Raw genomic sequence first — 23,613 nt, 5'->3', positions numbered from 1 at the left:
TTAAAGACAGGCTATGGAAGTTGATTGATTTATTTATTCATTTACACGCTCGTATATTTCATTAACAGGTACAATCTGAAGTTTTGTACTTTGTTTCCCAAAACTAGGCCTAATGACAGACAAAGAATCAGGAAAGATTGAAATACGATTGTCGTGGAAATTCCTGACTCGACAAGTCCAGTGCTATTCTTAAAGTAAAATATCATCTCCCCTTCACCAGCGCCGTTCTCCCCACTGAGAGTTTCTCTGCATTTCCAAACAGTCCCAGTTCTTCTCACCAGCTACAGCTACACTAACTTCAGGACGGTAGGGTGTAGGCGAAAGATAAGATAGTTTTCCCGCCAAGATTACCGCGTCAACGGCCATATCCTCGCCATCACAAGACTCTTGAGACGATGGCGCGAACATCGACGGTGACAATATGACTTCGCATATGCTGAAATCATCTACTCTTGGTTCGCTGTCTGGTAGACTTATCGCGCCTGGCGCTAATGTGACGGAACTTCCAGAGCTGCCTGTTCCTGAATGCACGATGGCTGTCACCACACGATCTTCCTGGCAAGTTCTAGAAGAAACGGTCACCCCTGAACTAGTACTACAGTTTCCACAGGGGTCGTAGTTAGAAGAGCCGTTTTCGTAGTAAGTTTGCTCCGAAGAAGGAGTCGAACTACCACTGGATGATGACCACGCTGCTCCATCAGTGACGGAGGCGCTGATACTGTGTTCTGTGGCCGCTGTGATATTCCTCCTTTTGACGTCGAAATTGCTGGAAACAATTTCCCCGATCTGGTGGTTGTGTCTTGTTAGCTGAGATCCTTGGGTCTGTTCGTTCCACTTCTGGAAAGAATAGAGAAACATAAGAATAACTGAAGATCACTTTTTCGCTTACTTGGTGATTAAGCCTGCAAACTACTTTGTTGTTTTTGTGGTTGTTGTTGTTGTTGTGAGAGGTGTAGGAAAGACCTATGGACTATTTTAAAAAAGTCTGAAAAAGGAGTTTCGCTTTGAGCTAAAAATACAGATTACGCTATTTATGATTTTTTATTAGAATGAAAATGTAAAAAAAAAAAAAAAAAAAAAAAAAGATAACGTGCATGTTAAGCAGCACAGAAAAATTATTTCTAATGAAATATGGCGCATTTATTTTAATTTTTGTTGGTGAAACAAGGCACTATTTGACCGTAGATTTTAGCACATTTCAATTTACATTAAGTTAGGGTTATAATGTTTACAACTTATGTGTGAGGGGAAAATCTTGCATGCGTACCTAGGAGGTCGGATCATGCCTTGTTAACATTCATGATGATGACAAGAATATTATGTACACTTTATGATGGTAATCAGGATGGCCAAAAATAAGCAGTGGATTTATCATGAAAACAAATGCCTCGCAAAGCTCTTGGCAATACATATCACCTAAACTAGCTACCATTAACTTTGTGACGAAGGATAATGGTACAGCATTAACATTCTTAAGACTGGGATCTCAAGTGATGTATCTGATACAGCTGTTTTGTGAGCGCGTCATCCTCTCCAGATCCTGGTACATATGGCTTAGTCAAGTTGTTGGAAAAGAAGTGTCAATACAAGATAGGACCACACAAGATCACAGAGCCATGATCCATGTCCGTTGGACTTTGTTGAACGGAAAACTTCTGGGTATTGTGTAGTAGAAAGTTTAATTACACTGCCAGAACGTATCTTCATTTATGATAAGAACATAAGATATTATAACAAAGTCTAGAAAGTTATGTCAAAAGGTTGCCTCTTTAGTTTAAGTAGTACAGTAACATCACTCTTTGGATGGGTACCCACACACAATACTATAGAATACTCTACTGTACGTAATTAGACCGCTCATTCTATATGTGCTTGTGATTCACTACAAACTGCCCACAGACAAAACTAATTTTCGATGACCTTTCCTTGAATTGCTTTGATTATGAGGCTATTTCGTGACCTCTGTACTCGGCATAGAGTACAACACTAAGTACTTTTTATCTTACATAGTATTACAGAGGTTGCAATCTCACCTTCGTCGTTTTTTTCACTTGACCCGTCCTTGAATTATCCAGAAGAAAGGAGAAGACGAACATGGGAACTCCAATAAATGCATTCAGAATTGTGAATAAAACTGCAGCTGGCTCACTCCCTGAAAGTAGATCATACCAAGGGGTACTGCATCTTCAGCATATTTATTTTTCTTGACTTTATCCAACGAGTGCTGATAGCTCACTGTTTCTAGCTTTTAATTTCACAAATTTTCATCATAATGACCATTAGTACTTCTTATAACACGATGCCATCTTGTATCAACTAAAGATTTTCAGTAATCTGGGTTTGAACTCAGAAAAACAGCTTCGTGGACCGAAGTGGAAAGACATACCTTCTGCGAAGTAGAAATAGCCTGACAGCCAGGTGAGACAGAGAAAGAGAAATATCGAAATGGATCCTGCAAGCGTTGGAATGATAGATTTATTCACTTGGCGTCTCTTTTCCCAAACCTTCTTCATAGTCAGGACGAACAAGGATGCGTTCACCTGTGGCGAGAATTGGACCCTTCAGAAACTTTCGTAATGAGATTTATCGATGAACGTTTTAGACAGGTAAAGATTCATGGGTAGGAACCAATTGTAATTTAGAGAAAGTGATACTGATCTGATATGCCACTTCTCTAATTTTGAAGAGAATTCGCAAAGTAATCTGATGTTTTCCATGTGGATGAAACGGCAACGAAAATCTAGCTTCAAATCAAGTTTAAGATGCGTTGACCCAAACAAAACATTCAAAGATTTTATCACATTGTAGTCCTACTGATTTGATTTTATTATCTAGAGAGAAAAATGTGGACAGATGACTTTACTTGGATCTTTAGACTTCAGACCTAAAAGCACATTCAGCATACATCGGGTTGCTCATCTTGGAAGCCTACATTGGTGAAAATAGTTTCAAACAAGAGCATCAGGGATGATGCACATTATATTAATCCGTATGAAGCGATTGGCTTACCCATTTATACACGAAGTAAAACAATGAAAAACTAAAGAACGTCACTATGGGGGTGCAACTGAAGCATGGAAATTCTCAAAAAGGATTTCTTCTTCAAGTAATTACTCATTATTGCAAAGTGGTATTCAGTATTTATAACAACTATGCCAATATAGAATGATGATGCAAGAACTTAAAAAAATTAACCTCCCTATAAAGAGGTAAGAATAATTAATGTAATGTGTATTTCGGCTATGCACTAAACGTTGATCATGACCTATTCTGCACGAAAACGTTAAGCATGACTCATTCTGTACAAAACGTTGAGTATGTCCCATTCTATACGAAACGTCGAGCATGACCCATTCTGTACTCTTACCAGTAGTACTGGAAGAGCTACTCCAGCAAATGACCATATCAATTTGTCGCTCAGCCAGCACCTGTAATCAGAGAATTGGTCAGAATTAACAACCATATGAATACATATCATAATCCAATCACTTGGATATTTATGATGTTCTGACCTCATTTATTCGGCTATGAAAAGAATAAGCAGAGTGTTCAAGAAGAGAGAGTAACGGCTAGAACTAAAAGTCTCATCATTATATTTTTCTGCAAGAAAAATAAGAATCTGAGAAAGATTTCAAAAATCAGTTTCGCTGAGGCCATTAAGTTTGATAAGACTTGTTTATGAAAGCGGCTTCACTTTACAACAATTATGTCTCATTGTGTTAATGGATATTTGCACCTTAAAACTCAAATGTGATGTTCAAAAAGTCAGAAAGATTAAGATATTAGGTTATGAAGTGACGCAGTGCACTACTTTGTAAAGTTACTCACGCTTGATCCGTCCCGTAACCTTTGTGTGTCCAATGGCCATTATAATTTGAGAGAATGAATGTGACAATCACGATGAACAGAGGTCCCACGTACCCCACGACCAAAAATGTTCTTTTCCTCGACCCATCTCTGTTGAATATCTGCAAAACAGAGGAGTTAAAGTCATATCATCTGGACAGTTTAATTGCCTATGCAGAAGACATCACAGATGCCATTCAGTGGTTCCCAAACTTCTTTTTGGCCATGCCCCACCTAATCATCTTTAAAATCCTGATGAACCCTGTGGTGATATATAATTTTTATATATTTACGTGAAGGAAGCATAAAAGGCCATCTACTTGGTTTAAACATTCTCAAATTGCTCCACTTAAAAATAAAATTACCACTGATGGGGCATACTACACCCTACATTGGGAACCACTGGTCTATGGCCTACCATATCTCTCCCAGCCCTATGAAAGTCTGGGCTCAGTTGTCTCGTTTCACCAATTTTATAACCATAATTAGTTTACTCATAACGCCAAGTAGTAAGCCAGCGTAAAAAAAACTCAGTAGCGTTCAGACCCGGCTCTAACTTTGGTAGATACCCACTGTGCACTCAAACGTTATGTAACCATCAGCAGTATGCCCATGAATACTAAGGAGATACAAGGAAAACTTAAGATTTTACAAACCAAGAAGAAATTCTTGTATAGATGATAGGCCTCAGTTGCACTCCAGGCGAGCATAGCCAGGAACAAGTAGTGAAGGATAATTGCCACAATGGTACAGGCGGGTTTGTTGTCTGTGGCATCCAGACCTGCAAGCATCACGACTTTTGCTAACAGAAGACAGATGCAGAGGTTCATGCGGGAGAAGTTGTGGCCTTTTATCTTCCCCTGTGTTGTTTTCTTGAACAGCGCAAAACACAGAATACACAATAGCAAGCTGAAGATAGACACACTGGAACCAATGATCGTTATCAGCTGCATTACTTCATATGGTACCTGCCAAAGTTGAAGCAATAATATATGAAAACCTGTAAGAATGGTTAGGCTGGCCTTCATGTAAGTGAGACACATTATTACATGAAGCAAAATATTTCACTGGTATTACGAGGAAATACCAGTATAAAGTTCAATGCAATTAGTGATTACCACACTTGAGTAACTTGCTGTCTGATCTCTTACCGTGCCCCTCTGAAGTCTACTGCCAATATCCATAATGACTGCAAGATTGGTGAGATGGTCACAGTGACAAACAGTGAAGTGGTCGTTTGTAGCATTTACAGAGCAACCTTGGCTCTCCCAACTATTTCCAGTAACATTCCACCATGCACATCTACTTCCACTTAGTCTATAAGCTGTGCCATTGTAGATATGTTCAAACTGAATGACCACATTTTCCCCATCAGCTGTAAATATAATTGAATCCTCAGATGTCTTTTACTTAGTCACTTTAGGTGAATTATAGAGGCCCTTGAAGAACTACTTCAAACCTTACAAATAACTCAGCAAACCTAATTCTCAGCGTATTTCACCCTTAACTTGGACCCACAAGATCTGTACCAAAACATATACTCACAGGCATACCAGGTTGAGGCATCACCAATTTTAGCACCAATAATGGCACTGTTGACTTGAGCGGCAGCTTGCATATCGTCTTCAGACTTTGCTTCATCGGGAAAACTAGAATTGGGGATAGCAATATTAATTTCAATATAATCAATGGATTTTGAGTTACAAGAGACAGAGGCAGAGTTTTCATTGCGTGAAAACCAACTAGAAGTCCCTATCACTTCTTTTAAGATGCTGACAGATATTTTGCATTAAAGTCGATACCCAAACCAATGTATAATGTATGTGTATATGTACTAACCATGGGAGAGAATTGTTTATGCAGTTCAAATTTTGAAAAGCCATAAAAATAACTTTGACACAATCGTTTTGGTCCTGATAGCCTTTGTAGAAATTACTCGGAAGAATAATTCTTGTATGATTAGACTCTGGGTGCACAAAAACTCCTTTATTGGGGTCGTTGAAATAAGTTGTAGGCTGATTGGCTACACTTACTACTGTTAAGGAAGAGGAAAAAAGAACTGAAATTAAACCGGTATCCCTAGAAGGTTACAAATGATTGAAGATTGAATGTTTTGTCATGTTGTTTATTTCAGTTATAGGGTAAATAAATGTAGATTCCTTACCAACTTTTGCATTATTGATTTCCTTTGTTTCATTGTGAAGATAGTCAGTATATGTAACAGCTGCCTTGTAGAGGCCTTCTTGAAAGTTGGTGGATGTTAAAACACGTTTGTTTTCCTGCAAGTCTTTCCACACAGCTGAGTCCCTCAAGGTGTTTTCAGCGGCCTTCACTGCAGCATCTAGAAATTTCTGCAGACAAAATTGTTTCATGAGTTCTGTCAACAAGAAAATGATAAATAAACCTAGACAAACATAACCAGGCAGTGGTCTTAGCTATAGGAGTTGTACAGTGTTGTAATTTCTTCAACTTTCTTGCGTTTTCACGTGGTGTTTTCCAATATTTTGGTCACAAAATAGGAGACGAAATTTGAAGACTCAGTCATGAGACTAGAGTCTAAGGAGAAAAAGGGCTACTCATGAGTCTAGCAATAATAAGAAATGATGCAGATCTTCATGGTCACTCTTAAAAAGGGTACAAATCTGATACAGATTGCGTAATTCTAAATATTTTAGGATAATTGTTTGAATATATCAAATGTATTTAGAGAACGCTCAGAATTTTTGATAAATTGAGTTCATTCGAAGTCAAGAGGTGACATATGCAGGATATTATGTTTTTTTGTTGTAAATGACTGCTACGTTTTCTTGCTAAGAAGAGCAAAAGTGCTCTTAAACAGTACATTGTGAAAATATAGCCTTCAATTTCAGATTTGATGTGTATGTTATAATGATTATGGTCTGATAACAGCTGAGCTGAATATTAGAGAATATAACCTAATAATGTGATGCTTTTGCATTGTATATATGTTATGGGCAGATAGCGAAACCAGGCATTTTGCGAGCTGCCTAGGCAGATAGCGAAATGCACTCAGGGACATTTGATCCCCTCAGGGGCTAGTACTATACATAACAAAACAGTGACTCACCTCCATTGCTTTGCCATGTTTAGTACTAGCCCCTGGGGGATCAAATGTCACCATGTGTGCATTTCAGTATGTGCCTGTAATATATAGTATATGATGCATACAAAGACATATACAACAGAGGATGAGTTACTTGACTGTAAAGTAGGACATACTCACTTTGGCCAGCTTTCTCTCTTCTTTCTGGATCTTTATCTTGCTCAGGTCATCCTTATGTTTCGTGTTGAGCTCTATCAACTGCTTCCCAGTGTCAAAGATATCCCCAGCACATAGATCAATCATCGAGAGTTCTTGGGCTGCTGTTGTCAGAATTTTAACTGCTGTAGAATTGTATTTTCTAATTTTGATGTCACTGCATCAAACACTTTTCTGCTGCAGTTACTGATGGCATGAAAAGGTGAAAAAACCTTATTTCCATTACAATATTTTGTATGTTTGATAACTAATGCTATATTATGGTGTAGCTCAAGCTTTATCCATTTACTACATCTCAGAACTTCAATTATTCTTCATGCCATCAAAAATAATTACAGGGTCTATTTTTAATCGACAAGTCACAAGAGTTTCTGTTTTGTACTCTGAGGAAATATGACAGATATATTTCACAGTAGATCAAATTTACAGGTCATGCATTAGGAGTTTCAGTTTTGTTGCACAATGTTATCAGAGTATGACATGTTTCCAGGAGACAATTAGAATATGAGTTTAGAAACAGTGCAGAATTCTGTACACCATTTTTCAGAGATTAGAAACATAAATTACAAACCTTATGTCTGGCATGGTCGCCCAGAGTCCATCTGGTAAACAAAACCAGGTAGCAGAGCCAGAGAGACCTTCTGGGCACAGTATTTCTAGGCTTGTATTGACTTCGACTGTTGTTAACTGCCAGTGATATTCAGAGAAATGCCCATCTTTCTGATCACATCTAAATTTCTTGGGATCGTCGTTCTGAGGGAACAAAGTTGTAGAAATGTCTTTTGCATCTGATGGCAGCAATGTAGCTTTGGCAGGTTCAGATTTCATTAGGTCAGACACTTGATTTTTGGTTGAATCTGTCAGAGCAACTTCTTCCATAAGACCTGAACTGGATGAGCTACTTGTCAGTGGTGGTGTAGCTGTAGATAGTGTGTCTAATATCTCCTCAGTGTTGTACTTATCGGCAGATATGATGATTTCAGGGTTAGATGTTGAGGGCTTCATTTCTTCTTCAGCTACATGCGATCCATTCAAGTATTTAAGTGGCAAACTCTCGGTTTTATTGAAGATGCTGAGTGCCTGACCAATGGTGGAGTTTTCTGTTGCAGATGTTGAAGAGAAAAACAAAGGAATTACATTGTTTTGAGTGACATTTTGATGTGATACTTAATGCCATATTCTTTTTAGATATTATCTTTTCTTCATTATATACTAGGTATACCTGTACAACAACTTTGTTGATATATCTTTTCAGTGATCTATCATCAACTTATTTTCCTATGTGAATAAATCCTGATGACAAATTCTAATATGATTTTTCATCTACGACAAACTTCTCAACACATTTTCACTTGGAATTTTTGTCCTTGTAGCCTTGCTTATTACATTCAAACAATTAACATCAAAAGCATAATTATATACACGAATGCACTATTTTTCACTGGGGAAAAAAATGATTTCTGGTTGACTGTAGCCTACCTGGAACTGTTGTTAACTGCCAGTGACATTCAGAGAAATGCCCATCTTTCTGATCACATCTAAATTTCTTGGGATCGTCGTTCTGAGGGAACAAAGTTGTAGAAATGTCTTTTGCATCTGATGGCAGCAATGTAACTTTGGCAGGTTCAGATTTCATTAGGTCAGACACTTGATTTCTGGTTGAATCTGTCTGAGCAACTTCTTCCATAAGACCTGAACTGGATGAACTACTTGTCAGTGGTGGTGTAGCTGTAGATATTGTGTCTAATATCTCCTCAGTGTTGTAATCATTGGCAGATATGAGGATTTCAGGGTTAGATGTTGAGGGCTTCATTTCTTCTTCAGCTACATGCGATCCATTCAAGTGTTTAAGTGGCAAACTCTCGGTTTTATTGAAGATGCTGATTGCCTGACCAATGGTGGAGTTTTCTGTTGCAGATGTTGAAGAGAAAAACAAAGGAATTACATTGTTTTGAATGACATTTTGATGTAGGTACTTAATACCCATATTCTTTTTAGATATTAACTTTTCTTCATTATATACTAGGTATACCTGTACAACAACTTTGTTGATATATCTTTTCAGTGATCTATCATCAACTTATTTTCCTATGTGAATAAATCCTGATGACAAATTCTAATATGATTTTTCATCTACGACAAACTTCTCAGCACATTTTCACTTGGAATTTTTATCCTTGTAGCCTTGCTTATTACATTCAAACAATTAACATCGAAAGCATAATTATATACTATTTTTCACTAAGGAAAAAAATTATTTCTGGTTGACTGTAGCCTACCTGGAACTCTTATCAATGTGATGGGCTGCGCTGGAATAAGAGCTCGACCTAAGCTATTCCAACTTTCCACTTTGATTCGATAAGAATAGTTTGGGTCTACTTCTATTTCAGTCTCGTTTATTGTCCAGTCCTTTATTTCCTTTGAATCCCACTTTTTTTGTTTCCTCCCCCAAATCTTCTCTTGATTACCCACGACTGCAATCACATTTTCCTCAGCGGGATCATCCTCCTCCTCCTCCTCGTCCTCCTCATCCTCCTCACTGTCATGTTCACTACTACCACTTTCCTCATTGATGTCTTCTCCATTCTCTTGAAGTGAATCCTGGTTGCTTTCGCTGGAAGTTCCTTCTTCACTTGACCCTAAGTCGAACCATCTCTGCTCAGTTTCCCCTTCTTCTGCTTCCCATCTCTGCCATGAGACCAAATACCGAAAACCTGGGCCATTGTGGTCTTCACGGGGTACTACCTGCGGAGGATTTACATCATGTTGAAACGCTATTCATCGTAAAGCAAACATTTTTTTTTATTAAGTAAAGAAATATTCGTATACGAATATTTCTGCCTCATATTCTGTCAAGTAAGACTTCTAAAAAATAGTAGGAACTCCTTCCTTAAGTGATGCTGTTGAATAAGACTCCGAGATAAAAGGTTCTGTTCATAAACACCCTCCATAGGTGATGAGAAGCGTGCCTCCCAGAGGCATGTTGAACGAGTTCAGGAAACAGACTGAGGAAGATCATTCTTAATCATAAGCATCTTGTATGAAGGGCTGGTCACACTTGATAGGCCTAGGTTTTCAGGCTTCCACAAGAGATTGGAGACAGCATGCAGTTAAGATGGTCTTGAGACCAATGACCAAAGTAAGTGTATTTCACATTGTCCTAATTTTTATAAAATACACCAAAGTAAAAAAAAGGTGTACATCCATTTCATATAAATACGCATAGGATGCAGTAAAGTTACAAGATAAAATTGACGAATACTAATGAAGCTTCCTTGTTCTGGCACAAGCAGAGATACACCAGCAAAGAGAAGTGCTATCCTCTTTTTCCAGTTACCTAAAAGTTGCCCCTACACCACCAACAAAAGAAAATCCATGATAGAACTTGAATGATAAGTGAAAGAAACTGAATCAGTGTTACCATCCACGTCACAGTGAGAACATTCGGCATGAGGTGAGAAGCTTCGACATCAGATGGGTTCCTTGAGGGAAGTTCTGGAGGCAAGCTACAGCTCCACACTTTCGAAGGATTTGAAATCCCAGCATCGTTCTGCCCAGTCACCCAGAAGCTGTTGTTTGTAAAAGGTGTCAGAGGCATCTGTGGAAGATTTCAACTTTACAGAATGTGGAATGTCTCGAACTGTAGACAGGCTAACAATTATATATATATATATATATATATATATATATATATATATAAATATATATATAGATATATATATATATATATATTTTATATATAAATATCTATATATATACATATATATATATATATATATATATATATATATATATATATATATATATAATATATATATAATGTAGCACAAAGGAACACTTACTTGATAATATCCTTGAATCCACCGTGGATTTAAGGATATATATATATATATATATATATATATATATATATATATATATATATATATATATATATATTATATGCTGTCATTTTCGTAACATATATTTACTCTCTTTGACTGTATGAAATGTTGGAAAAAAGTGTTTGCAACATTTTCAGATTCCTTATTTATCTTCAAGTTATAGGATTTTATAAAAATGTATGTTCAGATTTTGCATAACATAATTTAAAAGAATATAACGTAGATGTGAAAAGAGATTAACATTGTCTGTTCCAAGCTAGAAATTGTCTTCATAACTTGTCATCGCTCCAGATAAGAAACCTCGAGTCTCCGTTTTGTTTTCATAACATGTCAATCTTACTCGCTCGAGTCTGTTTCAAACGCGTATGTCTTTGCCGAATAATCACATGGAAGGATTAAACCATCTTTCGTAAGATAGTTCTAGAACCCTCTGTTTAAGCATACGACATCTTTGGAAAGTGACGTCATTTAGTTTTGCTTTCGTAATTATTCATTATTCCTTTCGTATTAAAAGACTTTTATTGTCATAAATCACATAATAATTAATATTATTTACGATTGTAATTTCAATTTCTCTTTAGACATTGTTCTGAAAGAGAATTTTTATGAAAGCAACTGTCTCTCGGCCCCAAAACGTTTTGTGCGACGAAATCCACTGTTCAGCTTCCGTACGAAAGGAAATTTGATTCCCACTTAAGACCTCTGGGCGTAATCATCTCTCTCTCTCTCTCTCCTGCGCCATATTTAATTTTACATTAACGTAACGTAAAGATTTTATACGTAGCTGGTGGTCACTCGTATAAATTTCAGATTTAATATTTCGTAGAGTTATTTAGTATTATTTAGTGCTTATTGTGAAATCTGAACAAACATTGTACAAGTGTGTAATGGCGCCTTTTCTTTTTTGAAATATTGTGAAATGTGTGGTGAAATTTTTGAACTAGCTGCAGCAGAAACAATTGGTACCAAGGTAATGTTATTACAAGATTTATTAGTTGTAACTAATAGTTACAATGGTGTGGAGAATGATTTCAATGTTTAAACATTGCAAATTTTTATGTTTCGTGTTTGTTTCATTTGAAGTGAAATTTTTGTGCATTTATCCATTCTTCTTATTGTAGTGAATTTTTTGTGCAGCTATCCATTTTCTTATTGAAGTGTGTGTTTTTGTTTTATATTCTGTGTGATTAGTGCTTTTTACAATTATAGTATATTCCATATTTTTCTGTAATGTGTTTTCATTTGCATTCACAATTCAATTAACTTAATTGTTTTCATTAATTAATCGTTGCACATTTAATTGAATTTAACACTTCTGAATTAATTTGCATTTACTTAGAATTCTTTTCAAGTTTCATTGTTGTTTAGCACTTGTGAATTAATTTCCAAATTTTGATTATTACCTAACACCTTTGAATTTCGATTGAATTAGTTTTCTTGATTTTTGTCATAAATTAATTTTTTATTTAATTTTACTTAACTAATTCAAGAATTGATTAAACTTTGCTTTGTTTTCAAATGACAGTAAATTTCCCTAAGATTGTTAATTTCACTTATAAATTTTGAGTTTGATAATAAATTTTTGTATTTAAAATTTCTATAAGTGTTTTCTTTTTCACCAGTATATATATGATTTGTTTAGGTAGAAACATAGAGTGGTAATTGAGCTGTATATATATGTATATATATATACAGGCAGTCCCTGGGTTACGACGGGGGTTCTGTTCTTGAGACGCTTTGTAAAATGAAAATCGTCGTAAGCCGGAACATCATTAAAAATCATAAGAAAACCTTACTTTTAATGCTTAGGGTGCATTAAAAACTATATTAACTGCATTCTTAATGCATTTTTCAACAAAAAAATTCAAATATTGACTATTTTGCATTTTTGGTGTCAAATTTGTTCTGCCAGATGAGCGTTGTAGGCATTGTAACCCTGGAAATAATTTCTGATGAATATAATTGAAAAGTGCCTTAACCTCGGAACGTCGTAAGCCGAACCCATCATAACCCGGGGACTGCCTGTGTGTATATATATATATATATATATATATATATATATTATATAACTATATATATATATATATATATATATATATATATATGTGTGTGTGTGTTTGTGTGTGTTTATGTATGTGTGTGTATGTTCTCTGCTGATTTACAATGTTGCCAGTTGGTTTTGCTTGCTGACCAGTTTGTTATCCTCCATAGTTTATTATTTCTATTTCTAGTGGTTCCTACATTCTTAAGATGCAGTCTTGGGGTTGTATCTTAAGAACATTATATCACAGCAATAAAACTGCGAAACGGAAACTTCATTTTCTTTTACTTTTCCATCAATTCCAACAACGTTATTATATCTTCATTTTTATATCATTTTCATTATTCAGAAGATGAACCTTATTCATATGGAATGGCCCACCAAAGGGGCCACTGACTTGAAATTCAGGCCTCCAAGATATTAAGGTGTTCATTAGGAAGAAGTAAGACGAGGTAAAGGGAAATACAGAAAGAAGAGGTCTCACTTGTTGAAAAAAAAGCAAAAATTAATTAACAAATTAATAAACAGATCAAATGCAAGCAAAACAATCATTAGTTCTTTTAATATTTTTATTATTGTGGACCCCTTAGAACAGTGTATAAACTCTCGTGATAGAGAGTTTTTCCCAACAGTCATTAGTTTTCATGCATAATTCGGAACTCGAACAGAACTACTCACCGCAAATCTGGATATAGCAGCGTCGACCTCATGGCGGCTCGTCTTCCTGACAGTTCTTCCACCGTAATCTCTACTTTCGCGGTGATAGACTGAGTAGCTGAGGGTGGGCTGATATCCAGTTCCGGTATCCCACTTGATGATGGCTTCTCTTCCCTGACAGTCAACAGCATCCAACTGCAGGGTTCTTTGAGCCTCTGAGGAATGCAGTATGGTTGGTCATGAATTCTGTGAAATGGGGCTCTATTTTATGTAAAGTAATCTCAAGGCAGATACGACTTGAAAAAAATATATCGCCTGTGTGATGAAGCGTAGTTGCACGTTTTCTGTTCACTGCAGAATCCTATGATTTTGTTCTCGTATTAGATATTTGCTAAAATATCTTAAATCGATATTTTTTGCAGTTGTCAATTGAATTAAATTCATCGGCCTCGACAGCGTTCATCATTGGTTGGCCTTTGCTCGATAACCAGAACCCAAGTTATCATTGATACACAAAGGACTTATATGACCTTTCAGATTTACTATGTAATCTAATTCTCTGATTGGATGTATGACCATCTACATTTCCTCGTGCTCAACTACCAACCTCAGGGTCCGGGTTCGATTCCCCACTCTGCCAACGTGAAATCAAAGGAATTTATTTCTGGTGATAGAAAATCATTTCTCGAGGTGGTTCGGATCCCACAATAAGCTGTAGGTCCCTTTGCTAAGTACCCAATTGGTTCCTAGCTGTGTAAACATATCTAATCCTTCGGGTCAGTCTTAGGAGAGCTGTTAATCAGCTCAGTGGTCTGATAAAACCAAGATGTACTTAATTTTTATGACTATCTATAACAATATATCGACAGGTAAAGTTTAAGGAACCGGCAGTGTAGTTTATCGTACGCCACCATTTTTTTTAAAATGCTAATTTTTGTTAAGGACATTCTCAATATATTATAATCAAATATGTTTTGCCAATTCACTGATTACAGCGAAGCAGCATCGCACTTTCAGGCAATCCTCTATCTTCATTCTTTTAAAAGAAAATGTGAAGTTACATCTAAATATTGAAGTGAAATCAATGTAGCGCATGCGCGTCCAACTGACAGCTCGTACATCAACAAGATTGCTTTCTAATGAAGATACGTGAATTATTGTATGTTTTTCTTTATTCGAATATTGTCTAGGGAAAGTGACACCGAAAAGGAGAAATAAATATTCAGTTTTTTCTCTCTCGAGTGAAGCAACACAGCGCAGACACCACGAATGTTCAATTGCTTCAATTTTGAAGGGGGATGTGTTTGAAACCTCCGAAAATCTCTCAATACTCAGCAATTAAACTGCACAAAACTGCAAGAAAGGTTGGTTGTCACGGTGTTAATAATACTTTTCTTTTGCAATGACGGCGTTACTTTTAAACAACGTCCTTAAATAAATAAATGAATAAATAAATAAATAAAATAAATAAAAACAGATTGAATAATCTCAGTAATCAATACAGCTACGTGATTTTCGTAGATACATTTCCTCTTGCTTTTTTGTGATTGATTTCGGGGCAAGATCGAGACCAAACCACTCCTGGATACGAAGACGGATTATCGTTAAGGTGATTATCTCCGTTATGTCTCGCAAAACACACTGTAGATTTTAGCATTTGACTCATTTTCATTAGAAGCTTAGAAAACTATTGAAAGACTAACTGATTTTAGCATTAGGCTCTTTTATTAGAAGCTTAGAAAACTATTGAAAGACTAACTGATTTTATCATTTGACACCTTTTCTTAGACTCTTAGATAACTGCTGAAAAACCCACCACTTTGATCTGAAGCAGGTGCTGCGTAAGCCCTCTTCGTCAGCACAGTATGCAGAGCGCACAGTTGCAGGAGAAAGAGGAAGGTCATCGTAACATACGAAGGCTGGTTGGTTGCCTGCGGGGTATAGAAGAGTACTGGAAGGTCAGGCCCGGTCAAGCAGCTGGGACATTGTGACTCCGAAGGGAACGACCTTACAAGAAGAAGAAGCAACAAAAAATATGTGTGAGAATTCTCATCGCCATCTTGTTTGAAGTGATGTTGAGGGAAAGGAAGTCGTTTCAGTGTGAGAACAGTTTTCTCCATCCAGGATTTCAGTAAAATCATATCTTAAGATTATTTAGAAAATAGGAATGATGAGAGGTGTTTGTGGTTGTTTCAATGAATAAAATGTCTGCACGAGACCAATAGACTATATGTGAAAGTAAGACTGTATGACCATTTCCAGGAAATGTTAGCATGCATTATCCAATATGGCATCCACAATTATTTTTGAAATTGTCGAATGATACGAAATCCTCTTTGATTCCACATATAAACAAAGATGGGTCGTTCTTTTCTGACTAATGTAAGTAAGAATTAAACTAACTCTTGAAAGTGCGAGCTATTTCATTTACACTGATTCCAGTTCAGGTGTCAAAAGACTTAAAAAGACATAATTCAGTTGTTCCCCTATTCATCCATTTATCTATTGTTTTTGTCCATTCCGTCATTCAGCTTTTCCACTTGCCAAACAACGCGATAAAATGAAAATAAAATGCAAAAATGGCTACGTATCCCATTGACCCTAGGAATCTGCCACAACCCCTGTGGGATCCAAGGATGGACCCCTTGTTGAGAACCAACGACGTTTTGTTTGTTTGTATGGTGTTTTTACGTTGCATGGAACCGGCAGTTATTCAGCAACGGGACCAACGGCTTTACGTGACTTCCGAACCACGTCGAGAGTGAACTTCTATCACCAGAAATAAACATTTCTCACTCCTCAATCGAATGGCCGAGAATCGAACTCGTGACCACCGAGGTGGGACGCCAACACCATACCAACCACGCCACTGAGGCGCTCAAAGATATTTTGGGGAAAGGAGGGGGGGCGGCGTTGGGGGGAGGCGATGGACCATGGAGAACCCCTCACTTCAGCATCCTTGCCTTTGGAGCCCTGCCAAGAGTGAATCTCTGAACGTCTTGTCAGATTTACGAAGTAAGCCTAATTATCCTTGTGATTGCTGTGTAAATGTCACCAAGGAACAATGAAATCCAGTTAAACAGATAAATAATATTTCCATGGCAATGTGAATGTGTGTGTGTGTGTGTGTGAATGCGTGTTTGCTTTTCTTTATCGACGCGTTTTTTTTTTCTTTTTTCCTGTAGCAGGAAAGGTGGTTCGGTAGAGTGCTAGACCCATGCCCTTCGTTACACTGGCTGTGATCCAAAGCATATGACCTACTACCAGGTACATAATTCAGAGAGAGAGAGAGAGAGAAACTATTTTAAAGTAAGTTACGTCATTAGTTTCACCAGTTGACAAACGGCCATAAGTATTCCACTAAACGTAGGAAGGACGCAGTATCTTCGCTGTAATTTCTTGTCACATACTTGGCAGAGCCTTGACCGAATGAATAATTTGCCTTAAAAGTCTCTGGTTATTACTGCTTGACAGAATATAAACTTCCAATATCCCTTTCACGGCATATTCCGTCATAGGTCTAATCATACATTGAAACAACGATCACTGACATTCAAGGTATCGAGTAAATTATTTGCTGACAGGTTTCCTTTGGTAATACTAGGACAGATATTTGCTTTCCCTTCTGGCATAGGCATATAAAATTTTGGACACAAGGCCAAGCGCTGGGACCCATGAGGTCATTTAACGCTGACATGGAAGCTGGCAGTTAGGAGGTTTGAAAGGCGTAACGGGAGGAAAACTTCGCAGCTGCACAACCAAACGGTTGTGAGGAAAGGGTGGAAAGTAAAAAGGAATGAAAAGGGTTGTAGCTAGGGGCCGAAGGGACGCTACAAGGACCCTTAAGTAATGCCTACAGTGTACCGCATGAGGTGCACTGACGGTACTACCTTGCTATGGGGACTTTCCATTCTGAATCTGCCGCCTGCGTAGCCTACTAAATAGTAGCTGCGCCTTATTCTTTCTTTCTGTGTCTTGATGTGCTTGAAGTGGTGTGTTCAGTTACCTGCTTCGAATAGCAGGTACATGAGAGAGAGAGAGAGAGAGAGAGAGAGAGAGAGAGACTGTTATGCATCTTGCATGCTGCACTAAGAAATAATTTCATCTTGAATTTCGCTTTCGCGGCGAACTGGTTTGCAACCGCTTTTTGTCAGTTTCCTCATAAGTCGCCCAACTTCGTACTCCTTTGGTCTTAAAAGTTAGGTCACGTTCTCTGTCAAGAATCAAAGTATTTGAGTCATATTCGAGGGTCAAAATCCTTGATATGTTTTGCCAAAAGTTAACCTTATCCATGCTTTGTCGAGATGATGGCAAAATGGGGACTTTTTCGTCGAACTTTCGGGAGGTTTCAAAGGCGCCTGCGTCTACGTGGAGCGGCGAGTGCTCATAGTCGTGTTATGGTTAAGAAAATGAGACATTCGAGTTGTATTTGATAATGACTCTCTCTCTCTCTTGTGCGGGATTTAATAAACATATAATTAATATCTAGAAAAACGTTCACTGTCTGTTTATATGTGATAGAATTAAATGATGTTCATCTCATATCCGGTGATGAATGGAATGCCAACAAATGACTAAAGTTACGCTGCTGTTTTTCTTGCGCAAAAGTCTAACTAGACAAAATCAAGCTGAAAAAAAAATGTTGTTGCTGTTAAGGACACGGCTCTGAAAGTCACATATCGGAAAGAAACGTTTGTTGTCAGTAGTTTATTATTAATAATAATAAAAATGGACGTTTGATGTCAGCTTTTATTATTATTATATTGGTTTAACCAGACCACTGAGCTAACATCAGCAGTCACAGGGCTGGGTTTCGCTGTCAGATGTGGCCCAAGATGCATAAAATTCACGCTTTAAATATATGCGGCTAATAGGAACTGACAATTTATGAGGAGTCGGACGCAATCGCTTGAATTGTCTTACCTGTGGGCTGAATTTCAACCGAGAGAGAAGAGAAAGTGAAGATACATCAGACCAGCAGCACTGGAGTCTGGACAGAACCTGCGTTACCACTAACGTCCACCACAAGACTACTGGGCTTCTTCTGAATGAACCGAACCCTTCATTGACCAAGAAAATGCCTTACCTGGTCAGACGTGTTACGGAAAGCAATGATCCCGGCACGGATGCTCTTTGCGCCTGTGATCAGAAACGTTAGATATAAGCGTCGTATGCGATGTTATAGACCATGGGGACCTTCTAAGTTTCAAAACCTGATCGGTTGTAACTTTGGGTATAGTACCGTAACCTATTGTATACTTGGCAAACTTCTTCCTTGGTAAATCCACTGAGCTACAGAGAAATTAAAAGGAAAGGAACCATGCTGAGATATCGTACTGAAACCGCGCCACCTTTATCCCTGTAAGCCAGTGGTTTCCCAGAGCAAGGCTCCGTAGGTTTGTAAAGATTTGATAATACTTGAAACCATCGCCAGCATTCCCTATGGCCGTGGTGCCAACGCCTCCGCCTATGACTGCATCTTTTCATGTTTATTTCATGATAATGAATTAATCTATTCATCTTTTTACTTATTTTATTTTGGCTTTCTGTTCATAGGCTTAGTCCAAATGCTGCAACCTCTCTCATTCCTTGCACTGTACCTGAGTTCATATTCTTTCTTCCACCGACGTTAGAAGTTCCTGACGCCCATGTAACGCGTCCTAACGCAACGCTAGTAACGTTTGTTTAGTCAAAATTAGTGGTTTCCATTGAAAAGCATGGGAAGAAACCTCATTATGTAAAAGACAGCTTCAGATGGCGTCAGCAACGCGACGTTTTTAGCACTCGAGTATCCAGACCCTTAAGCGTCAACTAACACAGTTACGGGCAAACTGCACTAATCGCGCGAGGTGCAGAGCTTATTCCCTTGTTTTAGTTTACAATTTTCTTTTGTTTCATTTTTCAATTCTTCTCCATTACCAATTGCAACGGAAGAGATAATCACCGATAGTCTTGAGCCGTCAAGATCATCATTTCTTTCTTCTTGCAAAATTCTGCAGACGTCTGGTTTGTATGTTTGCATGGTGTTTTTACGTTGAAAGGAACCAGTGGTTATTTAGCAACGGAACCAACGGCTTTAAGTGACTACCGAACCACGTCGAGAGTGAACTCCTATCACCAGAAATACACATCTCTAACCCCTCAGTGGAATGCCCGAGAATCGAACTCGCGGCCCGAGGTGGCAGGCCAAGACCATACCCATCACGCCGCTGAGGCGCTTTGCAGACATCTGGGTCAGTGGAAATGAATGCGGTGGCGCCATCTTCATACAACGGGAAGAAGCGAAAGCCATCGACTTACCGCCACGATTGACGTTTTTTTTTTTTTTTTCTGAAACCAAATTTGTTGCTTTTCTCCTTTTTTAAATAGTCATACCTGTTATCATTCTAGGCAACGGAGGGGGGAGGGGGAGAGGGAGAGAGTTTAATAAATCCCTAGGTCTAGCATTCAAGGGTTTAAAGAATAGATTCATACGAGAGAGAGAGAGAGAGAGAGAGAGAGAGAGAGAGAGAGAGAGAGAGAGAGAGATCAATAAATTTTTAGGATAGATTCATACCAGAGAGAGAACTTTGTTTTAGGTCTAGCGTTCAAGCGTTTAAAGAATAGATTCATACGAGAGAGAGAGAGAGAGAGAGAGAGCTAGTTTTTTAGGTCTGGTTCAAAAGTCTAAAAATAGAAGAGAGAGAAAGAGAGAGAGAGAGAGAGGCAACAAAACGCGCATCAAGACCTCCCTTTCCCACGAAGACTACTGCCTGACACTGACCGTGGCAGACAGGGGATGACTTACAAGTGGAGGTGTCACACAGTCCGATTTGCGTGTCTCCTACAGAGAACATGCAAGAAGGCGACAATAATATAATACGCATATATGCATACAGTAAACGTAAGGCATGAATACACATACATACACTTATAACGGACGTATACATATACGCGCGATTGTGGATATACATGCTTAGATACATGCAGTAGCGTATTAGAGCGGCAGCCCGGATCATTGAGATACAACGAACGGAGATACCGACTGTAACCCCTACTGATATTTAGGAGTGGAAACTGTGAAACTGGCCGTCTGCCGAAAATATATGGGTGGCTTACTTAACAAGCACCACTAATTGATCGTTAGATTTTGGGTCTAGATCCAATTGATGAGATACCAGATGAAACTAATATATAATATATCTGCAGACTCTTCTGATTATAGTATGACCAGTGACAGACATTTTGAAGGGTGGGTTCCCCCTGACAGACGCACTGAAAAGGGGGTGTTAATTGGATCTAGATCCAACTTAGGAGATACCGAGTAAAATTTACACTACAATAGTACTGCACATCCTAGAGTACTGCGGTGGTAATGACAGACATTTTAGTGGGTGGTTACCCCCTGACAGACGCCCCACAACGAGCGGGGAGGGGGAGACAGGATCTGCATCCAACATTGGATATACCAAGTAAAATTTACACTACAATAGCACTGCATATCCTAGAGTACTGCGGTGGTAATGACAGACATTCAGTGGGTGGTTTCCCCCTGACAGACACCCCACAACGAGTGTGGAGGGGGAGGGGGAGGGGGAGACAGGATCTGCATCCAATATTGGAGATACCAAGTAAAATTTGTACTACAATAGCATTTTATATCCTAGAATGCTCTGATGGTAATGCCTGGCTTTTTAGTGAGTGGTTACCCCTTCACAGACATAACCTACGATTGGAAGGGAGAGATGGGACGCATTGAAATGATTCAAAATCTATCATAGGCAATATTAATATTAGAAATATGGTAATTGTCTGAAAATCTTGAGCCTGATGAAATGTAATAGGCGAAAAATTCAAGAAATATTGTGATGTTTCAGGATAAGAATGACTGCCGGATTTATTTTTTAAAATTCCTATTGAAGTATGGAATATTTCACTTCATTAACTCCATCACATCTATATTAAAAAAACTATGTATGAGACTTACTAGGCTTGGTCTACTATCTATTGTTTCACACACACAAACATGTATGTATATATATATATATATATATATATATATATATATATATATATATATATATAATATAGCAATATCCTTTGGTGTGGAGTTATTACTTCACACAAAGTAGTATTTTATCTGAATGGGGGGAGGGGGTCACAAGTGACAACAGCTACATGTATGTGTGCTGAGCCATTTTTGAATAATTAAACCAGTCATATGGTGCCATTCTCAATTCCTCTAAAAAAAGAAATGTAAGATAAGTATTCTCGTTTTAATAGCGTCTTTGGTCATTTTCTTTTCTTGCCTATAGTTAGTGCACTGCAGCCATGTCGAGGTTCGTAGCCCAACGTGTCTTACCGTAACTGAATTGTTCTTTAGTTGCTGTTGGTTCGTGTGGATGAGATGAAATTTTTTCGGATATGGGAGTTCGATTGATATTAAGACCAAAGCCCCATCACATTCACAATGAGATGATGTATCACAACACAAATAATTACTGGAAACGTAAATGTGTGAATTGTTCAGGATAGGCTAACTATAAACATTAAAACATTTTCACCCATTCTTCGTGTTCTGTATGATGACATCAAGAGGCAATCTCCCAGGATGTCATCATACAGAACCCGAAGATCATCGGGAAGGCCCTTGGCGCTTCTCATCCAGCAAATAAGACCTACACTGAATACGACGCAGAAAGAATTTCTTCTCCCTACGAGTATGAAAAGACCTGCCACCAGCAATGACACCACCGATCACGGCAACTCCACGGAAGACAACGCCCCCGAACGAGGCACTCCTGCAGCCGATGGAAATCAAATTAGCCGTGACGCCCCGCAGCGTAGCACAATGCCAATTCAACGTTACCGCGCCGCTCAGGAGGTCTAGACGGCTGCAGGACCTGCAGCATCGCAACCATCTACTCGGATAAAGTGGCTTGAGACCTGGCTCAAGCCACCAATGAAAATGAAGACTCACCCCCACCAGCCAATAGGAGATCAGCATGGGGCAGACCCCCTGCTTTCAACCCCAAATATAAGGAGGACGGACACCACACCAAGATCAGTCCACCCTCAGCTTCCCAGCCCGAGGATGTCTGGTAGCTCCAAACGAAAGCTCGCTTTAAGAAGAGAGAGAGAGAGAGAGAGAGAGAGAGAGAGAGAGAGAGAAAATCGTAAATGACTTTCATGACTATGGTATCATAGTTTACCTGTAAAATTCAAATATATACACCTATTTTGACACTGTATTTGATCATGACCTCTATAGGCGCTCTACTAGCCTGTTTAAGTAGCACGGAAAAAGCCGCTTTTCATAAAATAGAGAAGAATCTCTACAAGTGTAACGCTGCTGAAGTAGCCATTACTTTTAATAAAGTGTGCTTGAGAGAGGGTCTGCTTCCTAAGTATATTATTATTATTATTATTATTATTATTATTATTATTATTATTATTATTATTATTATTCGACCCAATTTCACAGATACAAATTACCTTACGAAAACAGGCCTAAGCACTCCAACCATTGTGGTCAAGGCCTAAGCATCTGTTCTTGGATCTAAGCAGTGTCAAGCATAAATGGTTCTTGTGTAAATACAGGACTTTCTTTGCATACAGTAGCGAATCACTAACTAAACTGTAATGTAGTACAATCACTAAACACTAATACTCACAATGCACTTACTCAGTAAGCACTCACATTTGCATACATTCACTATATACACACACACACACACTTAACCTACACTCACACACACACTCACTTAACATACACTCACACTCAATAATACAAAACACTCTGAATACCCAACACTCACTAGGCACTCACTACACACTAAATGCTCACTAAACACTTAAAACACTAAATTCACTAATTACTCATTATACCCCAAACACTCGGTAAACATTCACTAAACACTCACTTA

At 38.1% G+C, this 23,613-nt stretch overlaps 1 protein-coding gene across 4 annotated transcripts in view; it reads right to left on the bottom strand.

The window, feature by feature from the left end:
• The window catches only part of LOC135213692 (adhesion G protein-coupled receptor L4-like), a 27,403-nt gene continuing 3,790 nt past the window's right edge, over positions 1-23,613 (bottom strand). Inside the window, exons 1-12 of one of the 4 annotated variants that reach the window (XM_064247781.1) lie at positions 7,698-7,837; positions 7,091-7,312; positions 6,011-6,197; positions 5,686-5,881; positions 5,392-5,495; positions 4,998-5,221; positions 4,503-4,814; positions 3,829-3,968; positions 3,368-3,428; positions 2,387-2,540; positions 2,034-2,152; positions 1-837 (exon numbers count right to left, since the gene is read on the bottom strand). In XM_064247781.1, the coding sequence (XP_064103851.1) occupies positions 214-837; positions 2,034-2,152; positions 2,387-2,540; positions 3,368-3,428; positions 3,829-3,968; positions 4,503-4,814; positions 4,998-5,221; positions 5,392-5,495; positions 5,686-5,881; positions 6,011-6,197; positions 7,091-7,213 (2,244 nt within the window). In that variant the 5' untranslated portion in view covers positions 7,214-7,312; positions 7,698-7,837 and the 3' untranslated portion in view covers positions 1-213. Of the gene's footprint in view, positions 838-2,033; positions 2,153-2,386; positions 2,541-3,367; positions 3,429-3,828; positions 3,969-4,502; positions 4,815-4,997; positions 5,222-5,391; positions 5,496-5,685; positions 5,882-6,010; positions 6,198-7,090; positions 7,313-7,697; positions 8,227-8,605; positions 9,035-9,405; positions 9,872-10,547; positions 10,725-13,729; positions 13,924-15,524; positions 15,716-18,631; positions 18,760-23,613 lie in introns of those variants that run through there. The other 3 variants (XM_064247783.1, XM_064247782.1, XM_064247784.1) reach the window with 3 other exon arrangements.

This window comes from Macrobrachium nipponense, chromosome 43 (genome assembly GCF_015104395.2).
Source record: "Macrobrachium nipponense isolate FS-2020 chromosome 43, ASM1510439v2, whole genome shotgun sequence".
Lineage (NCBI taxonomy): Eukaryota > Metazoa > Arthropoda > Malacostraca > Decapoda > Palaemonidae > Macrobrachium > Macrobrachium nipponense.
The sequence above is the reverse complement of the archived record's forward strand: the minus strand, read 5'-3'. Positions and strand labels throughout refer to the sequence as shown.